Source organism: Pieris rapae, chromosome 12 (assembly GCF_905147795.1).
Source record: "Pieris rapae chromosome 12, ilPieRapa1.1, whole genome shotgun sequence".
Classification (NCBI taxonomy): domain Eukaryota; kingdom Metazoa; phylum Arthropoda; class Insecta; order Lepidoptera; family Pieridae; genus Pieris; species Pieris rapae.
The window spans coordinates 2808400-2835622 of record NC_059520.1 but is presented as its reverse complement, the minus strand read 5'-3'; the positions used below and the strand labels follow the sequence as shown (position 1 = coordinate 2835622).

Genomic DNA, 27223 nt, shown 5'->3' with positions numbered 1-27223 from the left:
CTGACTTCTGTTTTACACAAATGAGCCTCTTGACAATCACTATACAAGTTTAGTAGTTGAGAACAGACTTCATAGTCGGTCTTCCATAGATATCTCCAGACAATTAGTTTAAAATTTTGCTCATTTTCAGGGCTTCAATTGAGTCTATAACTATATAAAAAAATACAGACTTCTTAAAATTACTGCATTTTTTAGTTCTTCTAGAAACGAAAAGCGTAGATCTCAGTATTGAGCGACTGTATTCACGTAGTCGTCGTCGTAATTCTTACGAGAGAACTTAGTAAATATTACATCAATAAGACAAACTTTACGACATTCGTTTGTTTTTACGAGTAAAATATTTCAACAAATTCACTGGTCACCGAATAGTGAAGTGATTCTAATGTAGCTAAAACCTTAACTCGATCCAAATCAATAGAGACCAACTGTATTAATTTTGCAAAAATCTTAAAAATAAATTCTTAAACCGGTAATATGCAAGTCGATATATAAACCTTGGTCGGTATTGCAACACACTCAGTTCAGCTCTAGTCGCTTTGCCGCTTGGAACGGGCGTTCGACGCCTGCCACGGAGAGAGCGAGAGAGTTACTCGGCGATTTGATATGTGATTTTTTGTGTTGTGACGTAGTGACAATCTTATCAGTACTCGCATGTAAATAAACAATGGATGTTAACAGAGTGGTAAGTTATAGTCTATTTAAAAACGATTTAAATAAATAGTCAAATCCGATGAATCTGTTACCTGAAAATTAATGTCACTGAAAATGTTTGCATGCTGTATTTTATGAACCATATAATCGTGGTGGTATAATACATCACTAAATCATCATCGTCATTTTGATCTTTCATTAATTTAAACTTTTTAAGAATAGTATTTTCTTTTTTAAGTGCAAATGAGTTAAATTCATCATTTAGTTTAAACATAAAAGGCACTCGAGTGGCCCAACTAAGATACGGATATATAATTAACATAAAACTTTAACGGATAATTTATTCACTTTATATATTTTTTACTATTAATTCTAACCATTTATAAGTAAAAATGTCGCTCCGTTGTTTCCGGCTTCATTAAAACAATAACTTAATTTTTATTTAAACTTCATATGCAAATTAATATAATTACTAAATCGTAACTTGAAAAGTTGAAGAAGAAAACATTGAATATCATAATATATTATGAAATATGATGAGCCGCACTAAAAAAACATATTGGTTCTTATAAACATGATTTGCAAATGACCTTAATTGGCAGCTCAAAATTCCTCAATTTAATTTGCTTAAGTGCAAATATAATAGCTTTCTGTTGTCCGTTTACTTTTTGCTCAAATAAAAAATCTTATTGAAGTTTTGTATAGAGCAACTTGATTGTGGATGAAGACGATACGGTCTAGACTTTTTGTACAGATTAAAAGGTTTTGGTCTTTCCCAGAACGCTATATTATTTGAAAAAAATGATGTTTCTTTCAACATAGCTTAGATCTAAAAAGTCATAAAATAACCTGCTGGTTTAGATGACAAGGTTAATGCCAATCCCCCTACATGAAGAATATATCCACCGTGTTACAATTTAAAATTAGAACATAAAATTAAATAACTTAATATCACATGACTAACATCACCGTGCACCCAGCAACACATACCATATATGTATTTATTTGAATACCGGAATGAGCAACAATCTAAGAATTTTGGCGTCGCTATTAAATTTTATCATATCCGTCTCTTGTTTACCAGAATTTATTTAAATTATTTTGTTTCTCGTGTCTACATACCAATGCCGCTAATAATAAAACTAATGAGAATTTAAAATCAACTTTTTTTAAGTTTTTTATTTGCCTTAAAATCATAAAATCTTGCCCATAATGTTGGGTAAAAATATTTAAGGATTGAGAAATATTTGCATTATGTGTGCAGCTTAGAAATAAAAATAAAATACAGGCGTCCTCGTCTAAGTAAAATACTCAAAACAACCCAAAATTGTTCAATAGCCCTTATACTTGTATAGTCATTAAAAACAGCTCATACTTTTGACATTGAAGACTAAAGTAACAACACTTATAACAAAGTGATAGTTCGAACAAGACGCTTGTTAAAGCCGAAATAATTGGTGCAGGGACTGGAGGCACGACGCGCGGCCTTCACATTTCACTACACCCGGACTTAGCACATCCAGGGCATTGCCCTTATATCCTTTAAATGAAACCTCACGCTAAGGACTCACGAAGCGGTTTGCATCCGAGCCCGCCGCGGTGGCGGTTTGGAAGTTTAATTTCAAAACTTACAAGACCGGAGTTTTGTGCGGTTACGCAGCCGCCGCGGTTGCGATTATCGCCCGCAAACTTGGCGGTTGATTATCGCAATACGGGCGGTTACTAATAGCTGCCCACTGCGGTCGCCCGCCAACCGATCGCGGAGCGCGCGGGAGCAATCCGCCGCGGCTGCGGGACTGAAACCGCTCCCGCCAGAACAAGATGACCGCCGGTGCAGCGGGACCCGAAAACAATAGCACCCGCGGCGGGCGCGAAACGCGTCATAAAATGTGATTTAATTTTTTACATAAATATCTGTATTCTACAAAGGCTACAGGCCCGCAACCACGGCGGGCGCTGGTGCAAACCTCTTCGTAAGTCCTTTGCGACTCAGTTCCCGATTAGCCAATGGAATTGTAATTACTTAAGTCCAAATACAGAAAGCTAATAAGATGGAGCCTTCTAAGAAACGGCTCATTTACATTACTAGTGACAAAGTCAAGTTTTATGAACTTTAGAATCTCCTTGATATTTCTTTTTTTAAGATAAAAATATTATGGAATCTGTACGTCTTAACATCATATATCAATAGATTCTTAATAATTGGATAGGAATTGGAAAAATTCAATGCAATATGTATTATTTAATAATGTATGAAATACAAATCTACCATTAAAATTTCAATAACCACAAAATAATTGAGCATTTATTTATTGCAAGTAACTTGACAATTTGCTAATCTTTTCAGAAAACACAACTTGGCATTTCCCAAACGATGTCAATGACTATATTATGAAATATTTCAAAGTCCCGTGAATCATTTGCAATAAATAATCTTTAGTCATATATTTTGCATTAATTATATGTTACATAGTAACTCATCGGTCACTTAAGAGAATAACTAATTTACTTAATGCCTCAGAAGCCCTTTATAACATTATGTAGGTTGTTTTTGGGATCGTCCCTTCCAGTCAAAGAAATACACCGTCTTAAAAACATCTATACTAATATTATAAAGTACGTAAGTATGTTTGTGATGAATTGGCTTAAAAAGTACTGGACTGATTTCAAAAGACATTACACCATTTGAATGCTACATTATCACTGATTAATATAGGCTATAATATTAACATAAACATCAAAAAAAAATTAACAAAATAAATGCCCACCCCCGTGCGATGCCGCTAGACATAAACATAATTTAAGGACTAGTGTACATAGATGTCTATCAAAAAAGTAGATATGTTAACCTTAGTGCGAATTTACATTGTGACCGTGAACTAACGCGGTTTATGTAAGACCATGTCAATAACACTGATTTATCGCTTATTTTATTCAAACATTTGTCCTTGTCAATATAATAACATCGTTAAAAAATTAGGAACTGCAGTGTTGCAGCCAGGTGGGCACAGAATGAATCATGCTAGAGATTAGCGATTGCTCAATGAGTTTTGTTGAATGTTCCGTGTCTATAATTTATGGTTAATCTTGCTTTTAAAACCAGAACAAATAGTGCTAGTATTATATGTGCTAGTTACAGTACTATAACAGCTAAGCAGATTTTGATAACCAAAATAAAATCATAAACATAGTTGGCCACTACCAAGGCAAGGTGATTCCTAACTTTGGGTCTACGCCCCAACAGGGGCAATTCGAAGATTTATAAAGATTTTAATCTCAGCTTTTCATAAGTATAAGGGGCATAAAAATTTTAGACAGGCTAAAGTGGAGCACAAAAAATGTTGGGAGCACTCTTTAAAGTTATTACAATTAACTTCTACACACATTGCAACTCTATAAAAAAAACAATTGACAGTCTCAAATGAGTTATCTAAAACTTTTGTACACTTACGTTTCGCATTCATTACATTGAGACGGATGTCCCGAAACATATCCGTGATGTGTGTAATTAGGTTTAACCCGAACAAAACGATTCACGATGTGCTCGTTAGAACCTCTTAAATAAAAAGATCTCAAACTTTGAAATGATCGGAACCACACAGATTTTGACATTACGAAATTTTGCACGTCAATGACAGATGTGACGACACAACTCAAAGGTCATTGAGTTTTGGGACATAAATATTTCTACTGATTCACAACATCATTAACATTCATTTATATAACCTTATCAATTTTCATTAGAATGACGTTTTAGGTATGCTATTTAATTACTAACCGTTTAGATATCTAGGAAGAGTATTTATTTCCAGGTTTGGACGACTGGCTATTAAACTTGAAATAAATTTAGCGTTGGCTAAACTTATTCCAAGTTTTAAATAGCCAATTAATTTAGCATTCTAATGCTGAGAGAATATTTAAAGAAGATTTGGGTTTATTTGTTACAAACATACACAAATATAAAAATACAAATACTTCCTATTTATCCTAGTATCGAAAACTGTGAAATATTCTGTACAAACATTAATTAATACTTTTAAATATTATCTTAGACTGTGAAGATTACTTCTATCTAATTTTAATTTTATGTCATTAATTAAATTATAATAATAAACAATATATGATCAGGCAAAGGAAAAAAAAAACTATTTGTTTCCTTTTATCACCTTATCTGCATTTACTTGACGTCTCCTTGACAACGGTGGTTTCAAATAACTTAAATATTAAAATGACTTATGTGGCACAGTAGGGTAGTCGGAATTTGGAACGTAGGTTTATCGTCAAAAACAGGTTTAAAAGAAGGGCACAGCATGAATTTCGCAAAATATTTTTCACATTCTTTGTATGAAGCTAGAACGGTTATTTATAAGTATTTAAATAGTTTTAAGACAATAAATTGATGAATTATAAATCAGTCACGCTTTTAAAATCCGACAATCATAAAATCTTAGGATTTCCGGATAAAAACATTTGCATCAAAATTAAAATATTTTGTTTAATGTACGGTTAACAACACTCTTCCTATCCTTGACCTACAGGTAGTCGTCTCATAGAAACTCATTTTTTATCTGTGCACTGGGATAGAAATTTTACGTCCAAGAATCTAAATAGATTAGATATATCTGATGGTGATTGGTTACAGACACTATAATCGCTATTAAATCATGATATTACGCGAAAATTCGTTCGCCTTTCTCGTCTAGTCCCTTCCAAACCTTCCGATTCGTCGTCTATATAATAAAGTTAAAATATATAAAAATAATGACGACGCGACCTTAGTCTTAATTGACACATGTTGGTATTTATCAACCAGTTAACATGATAGCCAGGAAACGTTGTTCTATTTGAAAAAGATTTCAATCCGTCAAGGCAAAATGTTTTTGTATACAATTTGATACTCGAAAACAACAAGCTATATTAGATAAGTACACAATAGAACTTTTGCTTCCTTGTAACTTGATATCGTTACTAAGCTTACATTAAATTGTGTATCCTTGTAATCGGTTTTTTAATTTAAGTCATTCTTCGGTCCATAGTAAAACCCAACCCTCGTAGAATGCGTTCCCGAGGACTGTACTGATGAGGTACTGCCATAGTACAGCTGATATAGTAGGTACATCCCATTCGACTGTTAGTCTGAATAGCACAGACCGAAGCGAACCCGCTTCGGCGGTATTATCGTTAAATACATTACGATTTCGGCGACAAATTCATCGTAAGAAAAACTCGTCACAATATAAAGTAGATATTTTTTATAGAGTATAAAAACAGATCGATAAACATAACAGGAGATTGAATACGTCAAAGCGTGACATCACCATTCGTAAGAATCCGGATGAGTTCCCAACCCATCACGGCCACTTTTTCTAATCATCCCACTCAATAACGTACGTGCTATTAGCGGCTAATTGATTATGACGTTCGCGTACAAAAAACAAAACAATTATTTTCATCTCCATAAAATGATGTAAGAACATCCGTTTTAATGTTTATTCATTGTTCGCATCCATAATTCAAGATCATCTAGACCTCGGCCAGAAGGCGAAGTCGAAATAAAATCTGTGCACGCGCATATTTCTATAAAATTAAAATTTATAGCGAGGCTAGATCATCTTCATTGTCAGTCGAGCTAATGATTTGCATTGACATGATTCCTGTTAGCATAAATTTAGTTCAAGGACGGCTATAAGCATAGTTTGTGACCAGCGTGTACAATGAGTTATGTCCTCATGACGCTCATAAACGATGATTGAAACTACTTGTGTCGTCTTGCAATTGCATTGTTGAAATGCCTATATACGAACATATAACGCGGCGCACGCGACTTGCGTATCATTACGCTTGTATATAGAGCGTATATGGTAAAACACTTTTACAAAGGGAACAAAAATCACTCAAAGAACTTTCTCGTGATATTGCATTTTTAATATGGACAATTTTCATTTTAAACTTTCATTCTTAGAATTAAGACGAAGTACGAATTAAATATGAGGTTGTCAAAATCAAAAGGCATTGTGACATTTGCATCACCGAAAGTGTTCTGAGAATTTGCAGCACACTTTCTCCAAAACGGGGCCAGACTAGCTCGTTAACCGATTATCATGGTAATTGTAACAAGCATTGTTTTGAGAACCTGCTTAGGCATTTCTAAAGCAAACAATTTATTTATTTTTCAGCTAACAGGGATTAATCCTTTTCGTTTTTGTAAAGACCCTATTACTAAAAAACAAAATGATTTAAAAATATTTAAATTTAACGTGCTAATTTAATTTTATAAGCTAAAGAATACAATGAAATTGCTTGGAAAGTGGACCATATATATCTGTCGCTAATACGTGTTCATTAACATACACACGTTATAAAGGACCATCGATGATAGAGTACACTTCGTCGGACAAGTATAAGGAAAGACAAGAACGCTGGTGTGGGTGCCTTTTTGAGATATTCAAATTTATTTAGTCATTCATTTTGGACAATAAATTTTGCCAAGAATTATATAAAATGTGTAATGTGTATACAACGATTGCCGATCGTTTGAGATATTATGCCTAATTTGTGTTGATCCCTATAAATTTTTACATTTATCGCTGGATTGAAAATAATGGACGTACTTACTTACGTAGCATGAAGGTACTTAATGCTTATAAAATATAAAATTCTTTGGTATATGGTAATAAAATTATTGGCAAGATCGGTTGGGATGATTACTATACTTACATATGAAATTTACATGCAAACCCGTAATAACGCGCCCCCTTCTAGATCGAGCCAACCATAAAAAAGCCGTGTATTTCCGAATTTTCTATACCATAAGAGTGGATAAATTAAGAACTACCGCCATACAAATATTCATAGCATTACAAGAAAATATCTTTGACATAGGTACTTCGTAATTAGATACTAGGTTAGTCAAGAGTTAGTAACTGAACTCCCAAGTGTTATAATAACATTACGTAACATTCACTATATGGCAGCATTGCATAAATGTTTGTGGGACGGAAAGCAATCGTCATTACATATTAAAAAAACTAATGTTACCTAAGTTTACATCCGCAATAAGTTTTTATCTATAAGCTTTTGAATTGTGTCGTTAAGAATCATAAAAACAACATTCAATAAATGCATTTCATTCTAATTTTTCAAAAAAATAACGTAATTCTTAGTATTTTTTTTTTGGAAATCCTCCGACAATAGCAAGGAAAGCTAAAGCCTATTACATTTGTTACTTTAGACTACATATAGATCACTAAAAGTGCTTAAATGATGAACACCTGCAATACCCAGGCGTAAAAAAAGTTGCATTTTTAAAGAATTTGGTACGCTTTTGAAAGCTTTTATGGGTAAGAGTCTCTCTTCGATATAATACAATCCAGTAAATTTAGACGTAATCAAAAGTCATAGTAGCTAACTTAGAGTCGACGTTAACTCCCTATAGTAGCAGGTTTATATTTCAACATCAAACACCACTCCATCAAACGCCTTACTTAAATGATTAGACCCGACGGGATTCAGCCAGCCGGTGTCTTTGCAATCGGACTTCTTTACCAACTTGTCAAAGTAGGTTTGTTTGTATGATGTAATATGCCGTGATCACAATAACCGTTATTGGCAGAGGCGTAGACGAGTTACATGCAATTAGATTCGTTAAGATTTGATTGCATAATTTATAACCGGTGTTTTGATCTAAATACACTTATCTACAGTTAGAACGCAATTTACATAAAATAAAAAATACAGCACCCATATTAATTTTATGTTCTATTAAACAATGAGAAATAGGCGACAATTTCCACTAGATATACTCTCACCCTAAACATTGTTCATAAAAAATAATTCTAATTGCTGTGTTAGAACTCAAGAGATAATTATGCATAATGTGGCCTTACTATGCTTTTTTGTTAACTAAGCATAAAGTAATGTATTTTAAGTTCTGTAGAAAAATGGGTCTACATAAGTTTTTAGCTGAGGACTTTGCCATAGAAATAGGAATTGTACGAGTTCCTAGCTCATAGCAATTGTCACGTGTATAGCAGATAATTACATATTTACTAAGACGAGAATCACCAACGTGTTATAGCAACGTGTGCAACTAAATTATCAGGCCTAGACAGACATCCGCCAACAATCACGTGCCAATATAATGAATGCATTATGCATTGGTAGTAAAACACACCATCTTCAAATGCATCAAAATCAATAAATATAAAAAAAACATGTAAGACTGCTTCGTGATCATTATTTCTAATAATCTATATAAGCCTTCTGTGGCTGACACGCGCCGTCGACTTTTTGGGTCTGAGACATGCCGGTTTCCCTACCATGTTTTCCTTCACCGTACAAGGTATGGTTAAATGAACTAATCAAAAGTGCATTGGAGCAGACACGGGGTTCGAGCATACTTAGGGATGAGACCACACTCAAGTCAACACGATACAATACTTCTCTTTATAACTCAACTTCTCGACTCATTTACTTGAGACCGATTGACACAGCAGGTTCTTCTAACACTATGATGACGTACCTAATAAGGTTAACGAAAACAAATTATCTCTATTTTTCTCATTCTATTATTGAATTTCATCGTCGTACTTAAACTAGGCGAAACACTTGTTCTAAACTTTGAATAGCGAAAGTTTAAGGCTTTGCACAAAGTACAATCGTATAGATCACAACCGGTTATTTGCAAACAAAACCTCGCATGATATCCTCATTGTAATTGCATTCTATTAATTTAAATATACATTTTAAGCCTATTAAATAGAAATTTTGCAAATAGGTATGTTTGGCACACAATAAAGTTATAAAATTCGATATATTAAATAAAACGCCTACGTTTTTGTGCGAAAGCGTATTTAGTAGTAACGCTAATATCAAGTATAAAATTAGGTATATTAATCGTTGCAATGTTTTTGAATTAGCATCGAAATATGTAATAAAAAATCTTGTGATTTTTTAAGCAACCTAATATTTTTGTTAAAGCATAGGTACCGTGCAAACTGAAATACACGTAATACGTAACAATACAAGGTACCAAAATAATTTACCATAAACGTACACGGCTTAAAGGTCTATCCATCATCTTATCAAAAGAACAAAGGTTTACGAGTCCATGAGAGCAAAAACAACTAAAATTGTGTCTGCGGAGGCCGGCAAAGATAAAGAGATCGCGAACCTTGAATATTGTCTGACAAAATCAATCGGACGACTTGACCTAAAAATGAAATTCATGTAACATCACAGCGTTAATCACGACTGAGAAATAAAGCATTTCATGAGAAATTTGTAATATTTAGATAGTATCTATAACCGTTACACAATTGACGTCTCCATTATTCCTACCGTTTAAGGGATGACAATTGTATGAAGAAACGTGACCTAAAAACAAGTATGCACTATCATACGCTATTGAATCGTCAATTGTATAATAATTTTCAAACAAAATCTACAACAGTTAAACTTGAAGGTCACACTAAAAGTTAATCACATAGGCAGAAATGTTAGTTTTTTATAGCTTCGCTTTGTCATTCGGGTCACCTTGAGACCCTTATTCTATAACCATATAAATCATTTCAACACGCTACATTGCAGTAGATTCCCGCAAAAACTTGCTTCATTTAGCAGAGAAGAAATTTCAAGTGACAGACGCCTTGTGAACATTAAGCAGCAGTAATACACTACATGCACTTTATTTATCATAACAAAACAAATGTAACATATTTCGGAGCGAGTCTTACAACAGCTTGCCTTCCGAGATACGAATAATAGTTCGTAGATAGACTAATGCAATAACAGCGTCATGTATTTTACTTTTTATTTTTTTAATATTTTATTTTTTAATCTAAAACCAGCCAGTATATCCCTGGAAAGACCTTAAATAAAAACTTATGCAAATTTCAGATTACAACGCACTGGCACATACCGAGGCCGTCCTTATCTAGTGCGGGCAGTATCAATGATTCCCGCTCTAGAGGCGGCTCCGCCTCCAGCCAAGGCTCTTCTAGTAATCACAGCACACACGTAAGTCTCCAATTAAATCATTAATTTGGTGTATTTTGTTTTAAAACAAATGACTATCTTACGTGACCGTTAGAGCAACACATTAAAGTTCAGTAAAATATAATTTTAAACTATTTCATTAAAGGCGATCCGAATTAGCATTCAGTACTCGGGAAATTCAAATACAATAATTAATCATGAGAATTCAAAATATCATGGAAATAATCTTGTTGTATCAGTACAAAATCCTCATCGCCTTCGTGTCGCTTAGCGAAATTTTAATATAATCTTGGCCGACTCTAACACTTCGATTGTAACGCTTAACCAAAGCTTAACCAATTACTTTTTTGTTGATATATCCAACGTATTTATTTTCTGTTTTTTTGTTATTGTATAGAGATGTATCTGTTTTGTAACCTTAATAAATAAATAGATTGATGAAAAATATACAAATTAAAAAAAATTATTATATAATTATAAACAGTAGCGCATACATTTTCCAGTCTGGGACTCACATTTCTGTTTTATATTTTGTCAATCAAATAGGCGATTAGTTGATGAGCCGCCTGTGCATATGCCGGCGACTTTTTGGATCTAAAGCAGGCCGGTTTCCTCACGATGTTTTCCTTTACCGTTTGAGCGAATGTTAAATGCGCAATTAGAAAGTCCATTACTGCAAAACGGGGAATCTAACCTACGACCTCAGGGATGAGCACGCTAAAACCACTAGGCCAACACTGCTCTCAATAAATATACAAATTAAAAATGCATTATCTCCTGCTCGGAATTATAAGAAGCAAAGAATCAAAGACGAACTTTATAGTTCAGACTATAGGTATACGATGAATTATCTAATCCATCTATATTGTTTCAAAGTTTACGTATAATTATTCTGAACGATGAAAACAATCCGGATATAGATAAATGAACGCGGATATAAAGATCATATTATGTAATATTCATCATCTACTGTTATAATACTGATGCAAGAAGCCTTGGAAAGGCATTATAACATTTCTATTTAGGTTGCCAAAATGCCGATTACGATTCGAGTCTGTATTAATTAAACAGTAAATTTATCGAAAATTATAATGTTATGTAATACGTAGCTCTTTCAAAATCCTCATTTATAACAGTGTCTTCGATTTATATTTTTTCGCAATTTATTAATACAAATAATTAATGGGATGTGGAAGAAATTGATATCAACACTTTTGGACTCTATTGACAGTCTCTCGGCCACGCTTCCTGAAAATATCTCGAAAGGTCGCCTTACGTAAATATTATACGTTTAGTTAACTAGTATATAATAAAGATTTATATAAATTTAACGACCCATATTTATTATCCAATGTCCTACGATCCAGTCAAACCAAAAACTTTATAAATCGAAAGAAAATACATCTTTTACATCACATCACTTATCAAATAGTCATCAGAGTTAAGTTTTGAGTTAGTGAGAGAGAATGTTACCTCTTCACTCGTGCCACATAGAAAATAAACATTACAAAACATTCTATGTCAAGTGTAATGAAAATGAAAGCTATAAACATACCAATATTTGATTATATTATTATTTGCAGAGCGTCTCATCCGGATCACTTCTTCTAACAGCTGCACACCTAGTACAATTGAATGGAAATCAAAACTACGAGCAGGTACCAAGACCTGCCTTTACCAACGTAGTATCGATCCCAGAAGAAAGTGTCGATACACTATGGAAGGACGTCAAACGGGGCTCCATACCGGAACAAGACTCAACATCACTAGCCAGCTCCACCCACTTTACAGTGGTGAATGGTTTTACGAAACATCGACCGACGAAGGAGCCAAAAACCTGTTGCTGCAACCAATCCCATCAGATAACAGTCCTAGTCATTTGTATGACAATTCTGTTCTCTGCTTGTATATTGGCCGCCATATGTTTTGTTGAAAGTAAGTATACTCTATTTGAGTTTGATATTGGATGGAAATTACTGACAGTACCGTCAACGTCGACTGAATCTTATTCAGATTTTTGTATTTTACCTAAGTCATCGTAGGTTAATGAAGATGTAGAATGCTTACGCGCGATCCCAAGATACCCCAACAGTGACTTGATTGGTGGGAGGGGTTTAGTGGGTAGGGCTTTTAGAGCGAGTCCCACACTCTGTGCGGAAATGCATTCCCCTTAATAAAAAAAAAAGCTTAATAAGGATAGGATTTAACAGTCAAGTATTACGGTCTTATTTAAACTACAAGCCTGAAGAACTAATTTTACAAAGTACCATAAGATTGATTATTCCACAGCTGAGAGAAACCAAAACATTTATTATAAAAAATAAAATATGTTTATTATGAAATATACTCATCAGCAAAGAAGACAGAGGGAGTATGCCGAGAGAAAAAGCCGGCGTTAAAATCTCTCGGTACTCTTAAAATAGCAAAGCATCGTACAAAATGACTATGGCAGACAACACTTAATTGAAAACAAATTTTATTAATAGGGGCAAACATTTATTTTCATAATATCAAGATTATTAAGGACTTTTCAATTTTTAACCAAATCACGATACAATATATTCAACATTTAGATTATCTAAGCATTTCTTTCGAATGTAAATGTTTGTTCACCGAGCGATTTCTATCCAAAAGGTGAAGGAATTATGTTACATGCCAATAACAACCTTGACAAATAGACATGAACTCAGGTAATACCATGTATTTCAATTATAATCATATAGGTGGGGCAAGCATGGTTAACACACCCTTGAATGATATTAGCGCTGAAGCATGAGAATTAAACTGTTAACAATTGTTAAAAAATTAAACCTGGATAAGTTGGTTTTCAGATTTTAACTACTTTGAGGATAATACATAAATAAATATATAAAGTATTCATAGTGAAAGTCAAAGTAAATTAATTTTTTGCAATTAGACACCCTAAATTGGTACTTTTGAACGTTAAATTAAATATAAAGATGATTTTAGCTGCCGTTTCGAAAAGGTAGTTTAATGTAGAATGGGCAATGGAGTTTCCACACTTAATTTTTTTTTAAAGAATTTTCAATATTTGTATATATTAGTTAAATAATTATATGTGAAGGCAATATACTCCTAGAATAGAACTACTTACTATACAGGTCTATTATTGTATTGTTAGTTTACATGTTCATCACATATTTACAAATATCAAAACTATAGAATATTATACATTAAAGAGAAATAAAAAAAACAATAAAACAGTATGTGAGATAAAATAATAATTGTATTTTACGTCAAAACTTGAACCGACATATCGGCTGGAATTGCAAATGCTTTAACAAATTTTTTTTGTTTCAGTGCGAATGCGAAGAGAAACCGGAATGTACAAATATTCTTAGAGACGGTTAGAAAGCATTCAATCGACGAATTAGTTATAGTTATTTATAATAGTGAGGCTATTATATAAGTAATTGCTGGAAATTTCATTAATTAATTGAAATTGTATTTTGATGCTTTAATTAAGCATATTATTTAAAAATAAAAGAAATCGGCCACATAGATATACAAACAAAAGCTTTTATAAAATCACTTCAGAAAGCTGTTTTGTCTTTTGAAATAACAAAACACTCTCGATAGAACGTTAATAAAGATTTGATACACCCAATGAGTGGAACTTGGTAATGTAAAATACCAGATATAAGAAAAACATTTTCATGATTCTATAGACACCTATTTTTTTTTTGTATACATAAGTATAATAAGAAATCTGTCTCGGTTTTTAACGCATGGATACGATCTTAAAGACGATTGTCTAATTATAGTTTAGTTGAATTAATTAGTGCAATAATTAGTTACGTCGAGTAACTGGTATTTAGAACAATTCAGTGCTCAAATCACATTCTAGTTAAGTAAATTATTAAAAGCAGATATCTGTGATTATATTTACTATGTTAATAAAAGAATAGTAGACATTAAATTTTTTACAATAATCAGATAGAGAATTAAACATGTGTTTTAGTAACCCTATTTCAAGCAATTTAAAATTCGAACGCACCTGTGGCTACCATATATACGATGGCCCTCGTTCATGATAGTTTCAGGGTTGTACTCACTTTAAAGGTGCAGAAATGTATCTACATACCATTAGGTAACATAACTTCAAAAATATAAATATATAGAAATATAGAGAACTTTGAAAAGTATATTTTAAAAATACAGTCAAAACAATTTACGACGACATCGTTAAGAATAACATACCGGTTATATTGACCAAATTCAATGATCCTGACTGAATATATATAAATATATTATAGAAGGTCTTCACAACGTCATCGGCTACGACTATCTTTACGATGAAATATGAGTACTCCCTTCGATGTCGTTATAACAGATTTTTACTGTATATGCAACTGTTTCGATGAATATAACATATATTATCGTAAATCAGTTTCGTCTACGTATTACTGTAGCCCTACTGTAAATTTGATAAAGTATTCAAACTCAAATACGCGAAACATAATATAAATTGACACTAGTATACAGACTATATCATGCAAATTTCAATCATGACACAGACGTGTCAAAACACGCTTATTTTTAATATTTACAATACGAATAGTGTATAAACGCAGACGAATTAGGAAGGTGTAAAACTTCTTACAGAATACCAGTGAAGATTGAATAAATCAATGTAAATATTTAGCACAATTTTTTCTTAGAAATTACCTTCTTATATGTAGGTCCCAGTTAAAGATATTTATAATCTGTGATAATTAAACACGATAATACGTAAGGTTTTTTTTTTTATTTCAACCGTATCCTCTAGTCTTTAAGTCCCAAAGCCAAAAGTAAAAAGCCAAGTGTTCGACTCCCAGTGCGATTATTATTTTCCTATGCTGTATTTCATCGTAATTCTTAGGGAATTAATTAGTACTGGTCGCTTGCTTTCCCATATGAAGGGGCTTAAGAGGCTTCTCATATAACATTCTGTGTACATTCAAAATAAACATTTAGCCAATAACCTATGTCATGTCATGGAGGCAAATGGCGCAAAAGAAAATTTTTGTATATTTGTTGAAGGAATGAATGATTTGAAAAAAAAATTGTTGATGGCAACATCACCTAATGAACGACTTACTTTGGAATTAAAGATATTTTAGATATTAAAAATATAGGTTTACTTAGTTAAATTATACGCGATTTTAACAAAATAATCAAATACTACCAACAAATTGATTTAAAGTGAAAAGGTTTTTCATTAGTGTAAATAAATTACGTAAAAATCAGGTTTTTCATATTTTCTCGACAACACAACGTAAAATCATGATTATGAAATAACCAGACTAGATTTGTTACATTTCCCGAATATGCTGGTTATAAATTATCTTGTGCCAAGAAAGAAAGTAACATAACTAAAAACAATGTAATTACATATCTAACGCTCTCTATATAATTAAAAACACCAACTGTTAACTTTAAATAAAATTACAACTACAAGTGGTCTTATTTGATGAACTCGTTAGTTCCGATTTGTACCACAAGATTTTTGACAGCTAGTACGCCTTGAACACACAACGTACATTTTTATACAAGCGCCACCTATCGGCTTTATTAGGAACCAGAATAAATAAATATTTATTCTTAAACATACATTGTTATCTAAAGATTTTTGTCATATTTAAGAGATTAATTGATGAATAATTAACAGCGCTATACTGGCTGTATTTCGTTTTAGTGCTGCCGCAAGGGCGTGAATAATACAATTCTTTGAAATCACAAATTCACAATACACATTGTTTAACAGCTTACAACAAACCTATCGAAATGCAAATGTGTGTCTGACCAGGTTGAATTTAGACATCTATACATGTTTTAATTTAACTTTTTCTGTTAATTGTATGTTTTATGAGGCTCAGATACAGTTGTAGAGTTAATTGTAGAGAGCTGCCCATAACATACCCTCATACTTGCTGGCAACAGCATGCACAAGTAAAGAAAGGAGTATGAGAGAATTTTTTTTTTTTATCATCTTTCCTTTTTGACATTATTTATTTGTTCTATAAAGAAATAAATATTTTTTAAAGTTTTTTAAAACTATATACCAAGTACAGTATATTTTTATTCATAGAATAATCATAAACACATTAATTTTGGAAGCTGTTATTTCAAAGATAAAATCCTATTTGAAAAATAGGTGTTTCAATGAAAAAAGGTATAAACAAAATGGAGCATAAATTTTTAGCATTAGAACTAATATTTTCTATGAGTCACATACACATAATATGTAGGATCATAGAACCTCAATTCTGTGTGACTTAATAGATATTTTAATGGCTTTAAAGCTTAAAGCCATTAAAATAAGATTACTTACCTCAACCTCTTCCAATGTTTGTGTCCATCTGTAATTTTCTAAGTCACATCCATTGCCAGAATTAGGTTTTAACTTGTTCTTTTCTTTGGGATCATCTTCTTCATCTGGTACAGTGGAAGTTTCCGGATCATTTGATGCACTATCACCACTGCCATCTTCTTCCTCTGCGCAAAAAGTGTGAATTGCAAGACAGATAAAGTGTGTGCAGGTCACACAGGTGATTTTTCTCAAGTTCTTTGCCTTCTATGCCAGACTCATAAGGTTAATGTTTGTGCAAGAGACATGACAAAAGTTTTAGAACTAGTAGAATTCTCTACCTGAACTTTAATAGAAAAATATTTACAGCAGTTTATCTATATCATAAGTTTTTTTTTAAGATATACCTTAAATTATTGTATGTCATGTATCTGTAATACTCACTGCTTTGTTTATTTTTTTCTAGGTCATTTTGTAAGTTTTCTGCCTCCTGATCAGTTAATTCAGTAACAGTTGCTGGTTCAAAGTCTTTAGCTAGACGTTCTTGTTCTTTTTTCTGTTGAATTTCTTTAAGTCTCTTTTCAGCTTCCAGTTTTTCTCTTCTTATCTTCTCTTTCTCCTCTCTAGCCTTAGCGGAATGTTTGTAAAATGTATCTTTAACCACCTAGACGAAATATATAAATTAATAAATTTGAAAGTGTACATAAAATTATTTTAAATTAGAATTAAATTATAGAACCTGTCATTATAAAGGCAAACCCTATTTGTAAAAATAAATAAGAAGTTTAGTGACATAAGGAGGCTATGCTATAAGAATTGTTTTAAAACCCAGCATTTAAGATACTGTTTATGCAATATAACATACCTTTTCCCATTCACCTTCCTTTCCACCAACAAAGAAGTCAGTTTTTCTTGCTAGAAATCCTACTATTGTATCCAATAACTGAAAATTAAAGTTTCTTCTTAATACATGAACTTAATGTGTTAAACATAACAGCCTGACACCAGTTTATTTATTTAAAAATATGTACATACATCTTTAACTCCCCCTTCATGTTGCTGTGCCATAGCAAGAAGCATGGAATCAAATTTTTCAGGATCGTGGGTCATTTTAAAGAGGAATGTGTTTTATAATACAAACGAAACTCCTTTTACCTTCTTTTGTTTACAACCTGTAACCATGTGGATAATGTCAAAACAGACCTATTAAAATCTTATTCTGACGGAATTATTTAAGGTAAGACATAAAATACTCACTTCTTATAACTATTTTACCTGATATTCAATTTAGAAAATACCGGCTTTATTATTTTGCAATTTATTGCTAATCGGAATGCCGAATGGTTCTAGAATTTAGGAAATTCAATAGAGTATAGACATTAGACAGATCATAGAATAAAGAGTACAGTAGACTACAGACAGATAACAGTGGTACGACTAGGGCCGCTATACGAATTTGATTTGTAAATTACATGACAAAAAAGTAGCTACAGAGAATGAATATCTCAGAAAAGAAGAAGAAAGTCTCGAATTTTTATATTAAAATAGGCACGTCTCTCTCATGCCTAATTAATTTTTAATTGAAACTAAATATTCATAAATTATGTACTCAACATATAATTGCAGACTATAGTTATTTTTTTTCAACTCACTGTCTCAGTTATTATTGACAACATAACTTAATTTCGTTTTGTGCTGATGATGTGATGTGGATGTTACAAAAGAACCTTACTCTTTATAAATTGATATTTTTTTCCAACTTGTTTTTGGCTTGTTATTGGTGCTGACTGCTGACTAATATGTTCTGTGATAAAAGCCTGTGGTAAAATGTTTGTAGTCCATGGCAAAAAGTGAAAGAAGACTGTGTCACTGGAGGTCATGCACTTTATTTTTAATTTATATTATTTACGGTTTTCCTATTAATTCCATTAAGTTATTATTTAGACGTGTTTCAATAAATTAAAACATTTTAATGACTGTATCATTATCTATGTACATGTCTCAAGAGGTATGTTATTTAACAAATATTTTGTAATTGGAGTTGAATTTTATTCACTGAATTATATTTTTAAATTTCCAGCTTTTTGCAAACACAACATAGCAATGGCAGATCAGTTTTGTTTACGTTGGAATAATTTTCAAACTAACATCGTAAGTGCTCTGGATTCCCTGAAATGCTCTGAGGATCTTGTTGATGTGACACTTACTTGTGAAGGCAGAAATATCAAGGCCCATAAAGTAATACTGTCAGCGTGTAGCCCGTACTTTAGGAATGTGTTCAAGGTGAATGACTTGGGAGAATATAACCTTCGCGTCTATCTGTACTAATAATATTACTAATGCATTAGGCTAGCAAGGCATTATGTGGGTTATATGGCCAACTGTTTGAATATATATATATTTTTAGGAGAACCCATGTCAACATCCTGTTATTATTTTGAAAGATGTCTCTGCTGATGACATCCTGAGCTTGTTGTCTTACATGTACCAAGGAGAAGTATTTATTGAAGAAAGCAAATTGTCTTCCTTTTTGCACACAGCAGCATTATTACAAATTAAAGGATTAACTGGTGTGACACATCAGGTAATAAAACATAATTTTATTTTATAAAGTTGCAACGAAGTATCACAACATTATTTTCAATGCTAAGTGCAAAATAGCTAGTCTTCGTGTCATAGATATCAATGAATGTCATCGATATTTTAATCTTCTACAGGTATATGTGTACAGAAATGCTATTTATTTTGTAAGCTTTTCTTAATTTAATTTTCAATTAAATATATTCATTATAACATGGATTATAGAGGTTAAAACTTATGTACAGTACATTAGACAAATCAATATAATATAACCAAAAACTACAATATTTCAGAATGAAGAATTTTCACCAACAAATGCAACAAATAAGCTTTACACCCAACTGACTATATATGCCAAGTCTCATGGAAATGTAACTCACAAGGAAACAAAAGTACCAGCCCTTAAAAAACGAAGAAGTAGCACCTCCGACAAACCAAACGACTTGAATAATGTTGATTATAAGAAAAGCAAGATACTGGAATCATGTGATATTTATAACAAAAATAATGGTTCCCAATTAAAGGTAGACAACCCAATGTTTGGAACTGAAAGTGTTGAACGCAAAGCAGATAAAGAATTTTCAGTTGTAAGCAATGGAAAGAATCAACAGGTAATGTGTCATCAATTTTTTTTTGTTTAACCATTTTGGCTTGAATTGTATTATTTTATTTAATAATAATTAATACATCTGTATTATTGCCACTTTCAGACAGAAGAAGGCCCTATAATTGTGAAAACGGAATGGAATGAAGAAAATAGCTCACCAAATCCTGCTACAACCAGTTCTGATAATGATGAAAGCCTTCCTGCTTATGAAAACAGCATGCTAGCTAGATCTCTACTATCAGGTAATGTATTTAAAATTTAGTTTTACTTTACGTAAACAATTGTACATAAAAATGCACCTAAAAATATAGTATATATAGCACAACAAAAATTTAATACAACAATATTTGTCCATATTAAATGTAAGATACTATTGAATATTCTAAAAATCTTATGCTTTACAGGAATAAATCCATCCAAAAGTGATAAATGCACGAAAAATCTCCCTGGTGAAACACAAAATGCTAATAGAAAGGAATCAAACTCGGAAACTACATTTACACAAAAAAGTCCATTAAAAATAGATGAAACTGTTGTTAAAATTGAAAAACCATCTCCAAAGCCCGATATTGATTATGAGCCAGAAATATTATTGTCGGAGCAAGATTCTAAAGAAAACACATATTCTGAACAGTCCCAAGCCTTAATGATACTCGCAGGTATGTCAGGTCCATTAAATTCTGGTGCTTCGACCTCTCAAAGCGGGCACCAGTCAAATCATGCAGCTATTTGTGGTGACTGTCCACACTGCGGTATGAAATATTCCAATCAATCGGCCTTGAAGTATCATGTGAGATTAATGCATTCAGATCTTACTAATAGGCTGTGTTGCTATTTGTGCCCAAGGTCATTTACTATGCGGGAAACATTCAAAGAACACATGTGGACAAGTCATGGCCAACGGAACTAAATGGTGCTAACACACTTAATGAAAGTATTGATTTGGTGGTAAAATATCTCTGATAAAAATATAAAGAAACAAAATTAGTACAAATTTAACGACATAGTTTATTAATCATTTGTCCAGAAAAGAAAGAAAAATTCTTAATATCTTGCTAAAACTATTTATATAGCATGTTTAAATCACTAAAATTTCTTGGCAAAAACAACTATTTTTGAACAAAGGAGATAGTTGTTTTGACATGTAATATTTTATAATTCTATTCATATCTAGAAAATTAAAGTAATCCAAGTGCCTTCTAAATTAAATGTTTATTACAAATTAGATAATTTAAAAGTAAACTCGAATGGCTTCCAAACATAGATCTAAATGATATCCTAAATGATCTCCGGAATATAATTTGGATGAAGCTCCTCAAATAGACTATAGTGAAGTGATATAAAATTCCTATATTAGACAAAAATATATTAATTGGTGCATAAAGGTTTGATGTTTAATAAAATGTTCAATTATACTTAGATTAGAAATACTGTTGTGCCTTATATACAAATGGTAAACAAATAAACGGTGCCAATTTGTACACTATACAATATCAATTCATAAGTAGTTCAATTAATCATTCATTCTGTTCTTTTAAAAGGAATAAACATTTTTCAAAAGTCACCTTTGTATTCCAACATTGGCGCTATAAGGTATATTTTATTTATAATTTAAACTTTATACATTAAAGTGGTGCTGTAAAGCTCTGTGGTTAGACATTATTCTTCAAAAGTATTTTGACAAGTGATTAAAGGTATTAGCGAAGCGTCACAACAAGTCCGGAAATTAAAAGGCTCTGTAAAAAAAATTATTTGTTAAACATTGCAGCTGTGTTTTATTTTCATGTGGCAAACTTTTTACGAATATCAAGTAATAAATAAATATATATTTATAGTACTGTCATATTGGAATGTTTGTAAATCCTATATAAATTATGGATATTATCACTTTCATTTTTGTTATTATAATTTATCTTACGTAAAGTAGGATTTCTCAGTATTAGAAATTATTAAGAAAAATTATTGTGTTTTGACAATTATGTTTGTTGGTTGAGCAACTTAGAAATAAACCTAATTTATGAAATTATCAGTATTTATAAGTTGTGTAAAAATTATTTTTTCCTGTTTTAAGTAAAAATTATCTGAATAGAGTAATTTCTATTGTGTGGGAAATGCATACATTTAATATAAGTTTTCGGTAGTAAATCTGTATTTAAAATTGAACTAAGCATATTCAGCGGTACTCTGAGAGTACGGTTTTAATAACGAATTATTATAAATATATTTTGAAATGATAACCTATTTATTTTAAAATTTCTTGACAGAATTCACCATATTTCAAATTATTCTATGAAACCCTAAACTCAGACAATCGCTTCAGGAGTCTTATACAAGTAAATTTTTACTCTGTATTTTATCTGTATATCTCAGATGAAGACTTTAGTGATTTATTTTTTACATAGTTGCAACGAATGTCAATAAAAATCAACACAAAAATTACACTTGACTGTTTTGGGTAGGCTAAATAGATACATTTTCGTATTATACTGCCAAGTTATCTACTCTGTGCCAAAAGATCACAGATGTTATTTTTTTTAGTTTTAAGATTGACAAAATACTTGAATATAGACTTAATTGTTTAGTTTAAAACTATGTTACCACTTTGTTATTTCTCAATTTTATTAATAAGTACGCGTATTTTGTTATCTATGTTAAGATATTTTTTTCTGTGGAATGCCATTAGTGAAATATAAATTATTTAAAAATAGTTTCAACTTAGTTTTTAAATTATAGAGAGTAATATATCTAGCTATTTGAATTATAATTTGTCTTAAAATTGAGACGTATGACTATACTGTTGAATTAGATTATCATAAGATTTTTATTTTAAAGTTATGTTATAAATTAAATATTTTGCTTTGATACAATGTCTTTTATTTCTATCTTCGTAACTCACCTCACCATTGGGCGCCGAACGTCAAAATACTAGTGGATCGATTTTTATTTATATAATGTACTTAAAACTAACAAACAACAATACATTTTTCTTAAACAAAACTTTTCAAATGAATTTACATTTTTTATTTTATTTATGTAGACACAGCGCCACCCTTAGAACACGTTCAAGAAACATACTTCACTGTGTACTTGGAACACAAACATAGTAGATCCTAGAAGTGCTCGTCTATCTAGGCCACAAATGCTTGATTATCTGAAATGAAACTGCGATAAGAGTAAAATAATAATTTAACTGAGTTACAAAAAGACTGTACCTATTGTATGTGGCCCAAACAAACGGACTAGTGTCTTAATGTACTACACGAACAAATCAACTTGGCACCTGATTTGGCGAAAATAACACTTGGCGAGGTACCTATTTAACTACGGCGTTTAGTACTGTAACTTTGTAAATACTGTGATTGACCGTTCATATACTCCGGGGGCAACTCTGTGATATTAAGCTGTCTTAATATAATTCTCACTTGAAGTTTGAGTTTCCGGTGGAGTATTATTTCATTGATAAATTTTTTATACAATTATTTTATGGAACTTTCAGTATACATCCAAAAAGTGTATTCGTTGATAATAATACGTAATTAATTAATGAGGTTGTTTTAAGTTGCTTTTTTTTGTAAATACAAACCACATTTTTGTGTTCGTTTGGAACAGCAGATAGTATAATTTTAACCACTGATCATGAAACACGTGGCGGTGTCCATGCATCGGATTGTCTCTCTCCCTAAATTATGGCGAGGGGGCTGATGGCTGGCCATGCGTCATACTCGTGAACGGGTGCTACTTGTGGTGACTGTCGTACTTGAATTCGTGTATGCGGTGATATTAGTTGTTTTTACTACGTATTTGCGTGTTGTTCCCACGAGAATGTAAGTGCGTGCTCCTATTTTAGCATGCCTCCTGCTGATACAGGACAAATCTTTGTTTTTAATTTATTTTATTATTCTTGATTACTCAAGAAGTCATTTGGTATATGATCTTAGCTCCGTACAAACGTTGGGTAAAAGAAAATCCTTGGCGATTCAGAGAAAGCAAGTGGTGGATAGCTTATTGCTAATTCTTCTCTTCCGTTCTACGCCCTTGATTTGAAAACTGGCAGTAAATGTAAATTTACATTTAATTTAATTTTTTGACGTTCATAAGTGCACTAGTTTACCTATATGACTGAGATATTTTGATTTGATTTAAAACAGTTACAATTATAATGAGTTTCATTTCCTCACCGTCACTGCTATTCGATTATATGCATGTATGCTCCGCCTGTCGCCTTGCAAACCTCGCAAACAAATTTTACATATAAGAAACAATTGACAATATAATAAAAACAAATCTTGATTACTTTTTGCCTATATTAATGTAGTTTAGTGTAGGTTTTGAGTTCTATATGTTTGGGTTGTCTGGAAGGAACTGCTTTTTGCCATAAACATATTTACTTTTATTTTACTTTTACCCGGTTATGTGTTATTATGATGAAAATAAAGTGTAATTATTATTATTATTAATGTGCAATGGGAACATAGGCCTAAGCCAAGTGAACACAGTTTTTTATGGATTATTTTCTTGTACAAATTGTAATTCAAGGCGAGTTATTCTTGCTGTATTTAATGTTACTGCTTTTTGAAAGATCTTTAACACAATCTCTACCAATATATAATATTGTACGCTATAAATTAATAATTAATTTATTACGAAAGCATTTGTTTGGATGACTATTATTTTATATTTAATATTAGTATGCGTATGCAGATATAAATCCCGTATGTAAGGTTTTCGATAAGTGAGTCGAGTAACCACATATAATATTGCAATAACTGATATCGACTTGAAAAGTGACTTTCAGTAGACGGTCTAAGTATGGATCGCAGTGACGTATGAAGTAGCTAGATAGTGGATATGTGTAAAGGCGTTCAAGGAAGCCCTTTAATGCGGAGACAGCTCCGGTGGGACGCTATTGATCGTCATCCGTCGTCAGTGGCCGAGTCGCTCCTATTGATTCACCGCAATCTGCATGATAACCCGAGTTTATACAATATCAACTTATCTCTCAAATTAGCCGTTGACTTTTCAAACACAGAGTGCATTTGTTCTTGGAATAGAATAAATTGTCTATGATTACAGATTAGCTTAACAATTGGAGCTTGTAGAATTTTAAATAGCTGAAACAAGTTGTAAATTTGTATGAAAAGTACATAATTAATTTTTTTGAGAAGAATGTAAAATCCGGTTTTTTTTTAATTACGGCTCGTAACAATGTTTAATGTTACTTTACACATATAACTCCTACCACATTAATATTATCGAAATCGTAAATAAAAACCTAAATTTTAGTACATATTATGCCTCATTTATCGGAATACACATTCAAAACGCACTATGCGTCTTCTACACTTCACTATCTTATATACAGCCTAAGCGTTATATAATATGTTGAAATCAATATAATATATAAGTATATGCACCGACACACGTCTAGCCGTGTACTATCAGTACAAATTCAAAGTAACGAATTTTAATAAAACTTACAGTACAATTGCGGCGCGCAGTAAATTGGCGCCAAAATTTAACATTTGACGTTTCATAAACAGATAACTGTACAGTCTTTAGATAACCAAGATCACTCCATTAATTGTCTCGAGAATTACAAAGAATCAATAGAAATGTTCTTTATTGATTGTAGAAGCTGTGTGGTAGTGATTTTCGCGCGCACCTCTATCCATTCGAACATAGAACACTTCATAGGTGATTGTGTCTTTGGCTTAGATGAGTCGATGGCAACAAAAATGCTAGTTTGAGTTATTAACACGTTTTATTTAATAGACATAACTATAATTATTGATGTTAATAAATCCAACTTAAAACATTATTTTGGTCTGTCACGACCAAATCGTTTGTATTCATGATTCATTTGCTTAAGTTATTTTTACAGTAATGAATATCCACCCACTGCTCCATAGATTAAATCACTAGTTCGCTCAAAGTCTATATTTTCTTATTATATATTTTATTAAAATAATTGCAAAACAAACAATCCATAAAGAGTGGGTGAAATGCGCAATCAAAAGTTGTTATGTTTTAGGCGCGTCACGTTATCGTCTGAATAAAATTCACGTGAAAAGTTTGCGGAGACACAGGGTGTAGCCGCATGACGACTGCCAATGTGGGTCACTGACGCCTACGCGTTTAACCTCTCATCAAGGGTCAATAAAAACACCCTTTAAAATTAGCCTTGATGGATTTTTGATAGAATTAAATGCTGTGATTGCTTCAGGAAGAACAGCTGAATATTTTTCAATATGCGGCAAAATGCTTTCTGTATATAAGTATATAAGATCCTTTTATTTTATTGAGTTTTCATTTGTGAAGACTGCATTTGATAAATAAATTAGGTTTACTGAATATTAACTTTAACTTTAAAGTTTCTCGATGCGCAAACTTTTATAAGAACTGAATCAATTCGATTAATTACTTTTAAAATAAAAATTTTGAGTACTGTTATATATTCGAATATTTAATAATATAATAATGTTTTATATTATTCAATATATTGTATAGTTATATTAAAATTTATAAACTCTCACATTGCGAAAATGCCATCACGATAGTAGTTTTAGCGAAAGTGGTCTAATTAATAGTGCAAAGTATCGATTAATTTTACCATGACTAAATATAAAATTTTGTGTAAGAATACAAAGTTTGCGCGCAATATCGTTACAGAGTACTCCTGGCACAAAGGCCTACGAATTACATAGGCCTACGGGCAACGACATAATTTGCCACGAATCTAAACTTTCGCGCTAATGAGTGACAGTTTTTCGAAATTCATTTTAATGATACACTGTTAAATATTTGACGTTGATAATTTATACTTTTAAGTGCAGTTTGAGTGAGGCGTTTATGCTTAAATGCTCGAGTTGAACGTATGATCGCAAGGGATTTACCTCTATAGGGTGAATAGTCTGCGCGTGTGTCGCGGGCAGGGCGGCAGGATGAGGCAGTGCGGGCGCGGGCACGCGGCGGCCGCGTATCGATTCCGCGCCTTCAGTCGGCGTCCGTCGAGCGCCGCGCTGCGCCGAGTCGCCGGCGAGCGGGCGTCGCCCCCCGCCCCCGGGTCCCGCACGCCCCGT

At 32.2% G+C, this 27223-nt stretch overlaps 3 protein-coding genes across 4 annotated transcripts in view; 2 read left to right on the top strand and 1 right to left on the bottom strand.

The window, feature by feature from the left end:
• Window positions 1–18369, bottom strand: part of LOC110994662 (nuclear migration protein nudC) — a 29297-nt gene extending 10928 nt beyond the window's left edge. The window contains exons 1-5 of one of the 2 annotated variants that reach the window (XM_022261454.2): window positions 18215–18369; window positions 17993–18129; window positions 17823–17900; window positions 17402–17621; window positions 16982–17145 (exon numbers count right to left, since the gene is read on the bottom strand). In XM_022261454.2, coding sequence (XP_022117146.2) covers window positions 16982–17145; window positions 17402–17621; window positions 17823–17900; window positions 17993–18067 — 537 coding nt within the window. In that variant the 5' untranslated portion in view covers window positions 18068–18129; window positions 18215–18369. The remainder of the gene's footprint in view (window positions 1–16981; window positions 17146–17401; window positions 17622–17822; window positions 17901–17992; window positions 18130–18214) is intronic. The other variant, XM_022261455.2, reaches the window with a different exon arrangement.
• On the top strand, window positions 497–15403 carry LOC110994663. Its single transcript, XM_022261456.2, has 4 exons — window positions 497–682; window positions 10549–10668; window positions 12231–12582; window positions 13969–15403. Exons 1-4 carry the CDS (start codon window positions 665–667, stop codon window positions 14007–14009), a joined length of 531 nt encoding a protein of 176 aa, XP_022117148.1. The 5' UTR covers window positions 497–664; the 3' UTR covers window positions 14010–15403.
• A 422-nt stretch (window positions 18370–18791) lies between the features above and the next one.
• Window positions 18792–22373, top strand: LOC110994689 (broad-complex core protein isoforms 1/2/3/4/5). The gene is made up of 6 exons (XM_022261485.2): window positions 18792–18965; window positions 19038–19240; window positions 19365–19541; window positions 19831–20148; window positions 20248–20386; window positions 20549–22373. The coding sequence occupies exons 2-6, from the start codon at window positions 19061–19063 to the stop codon at window positions 21052–21054; spliced, it is 1320 nt and encodes a 439-aa protein (XP_022117177.2). The 5' UTR covers window positions 18792–18965; window positions 19038–19060; the 3' UTR covers window positions 21055–22373.
• The last annotated feature ends 4850 nt before the right edge of the window (window positions 22374–27223 follow it).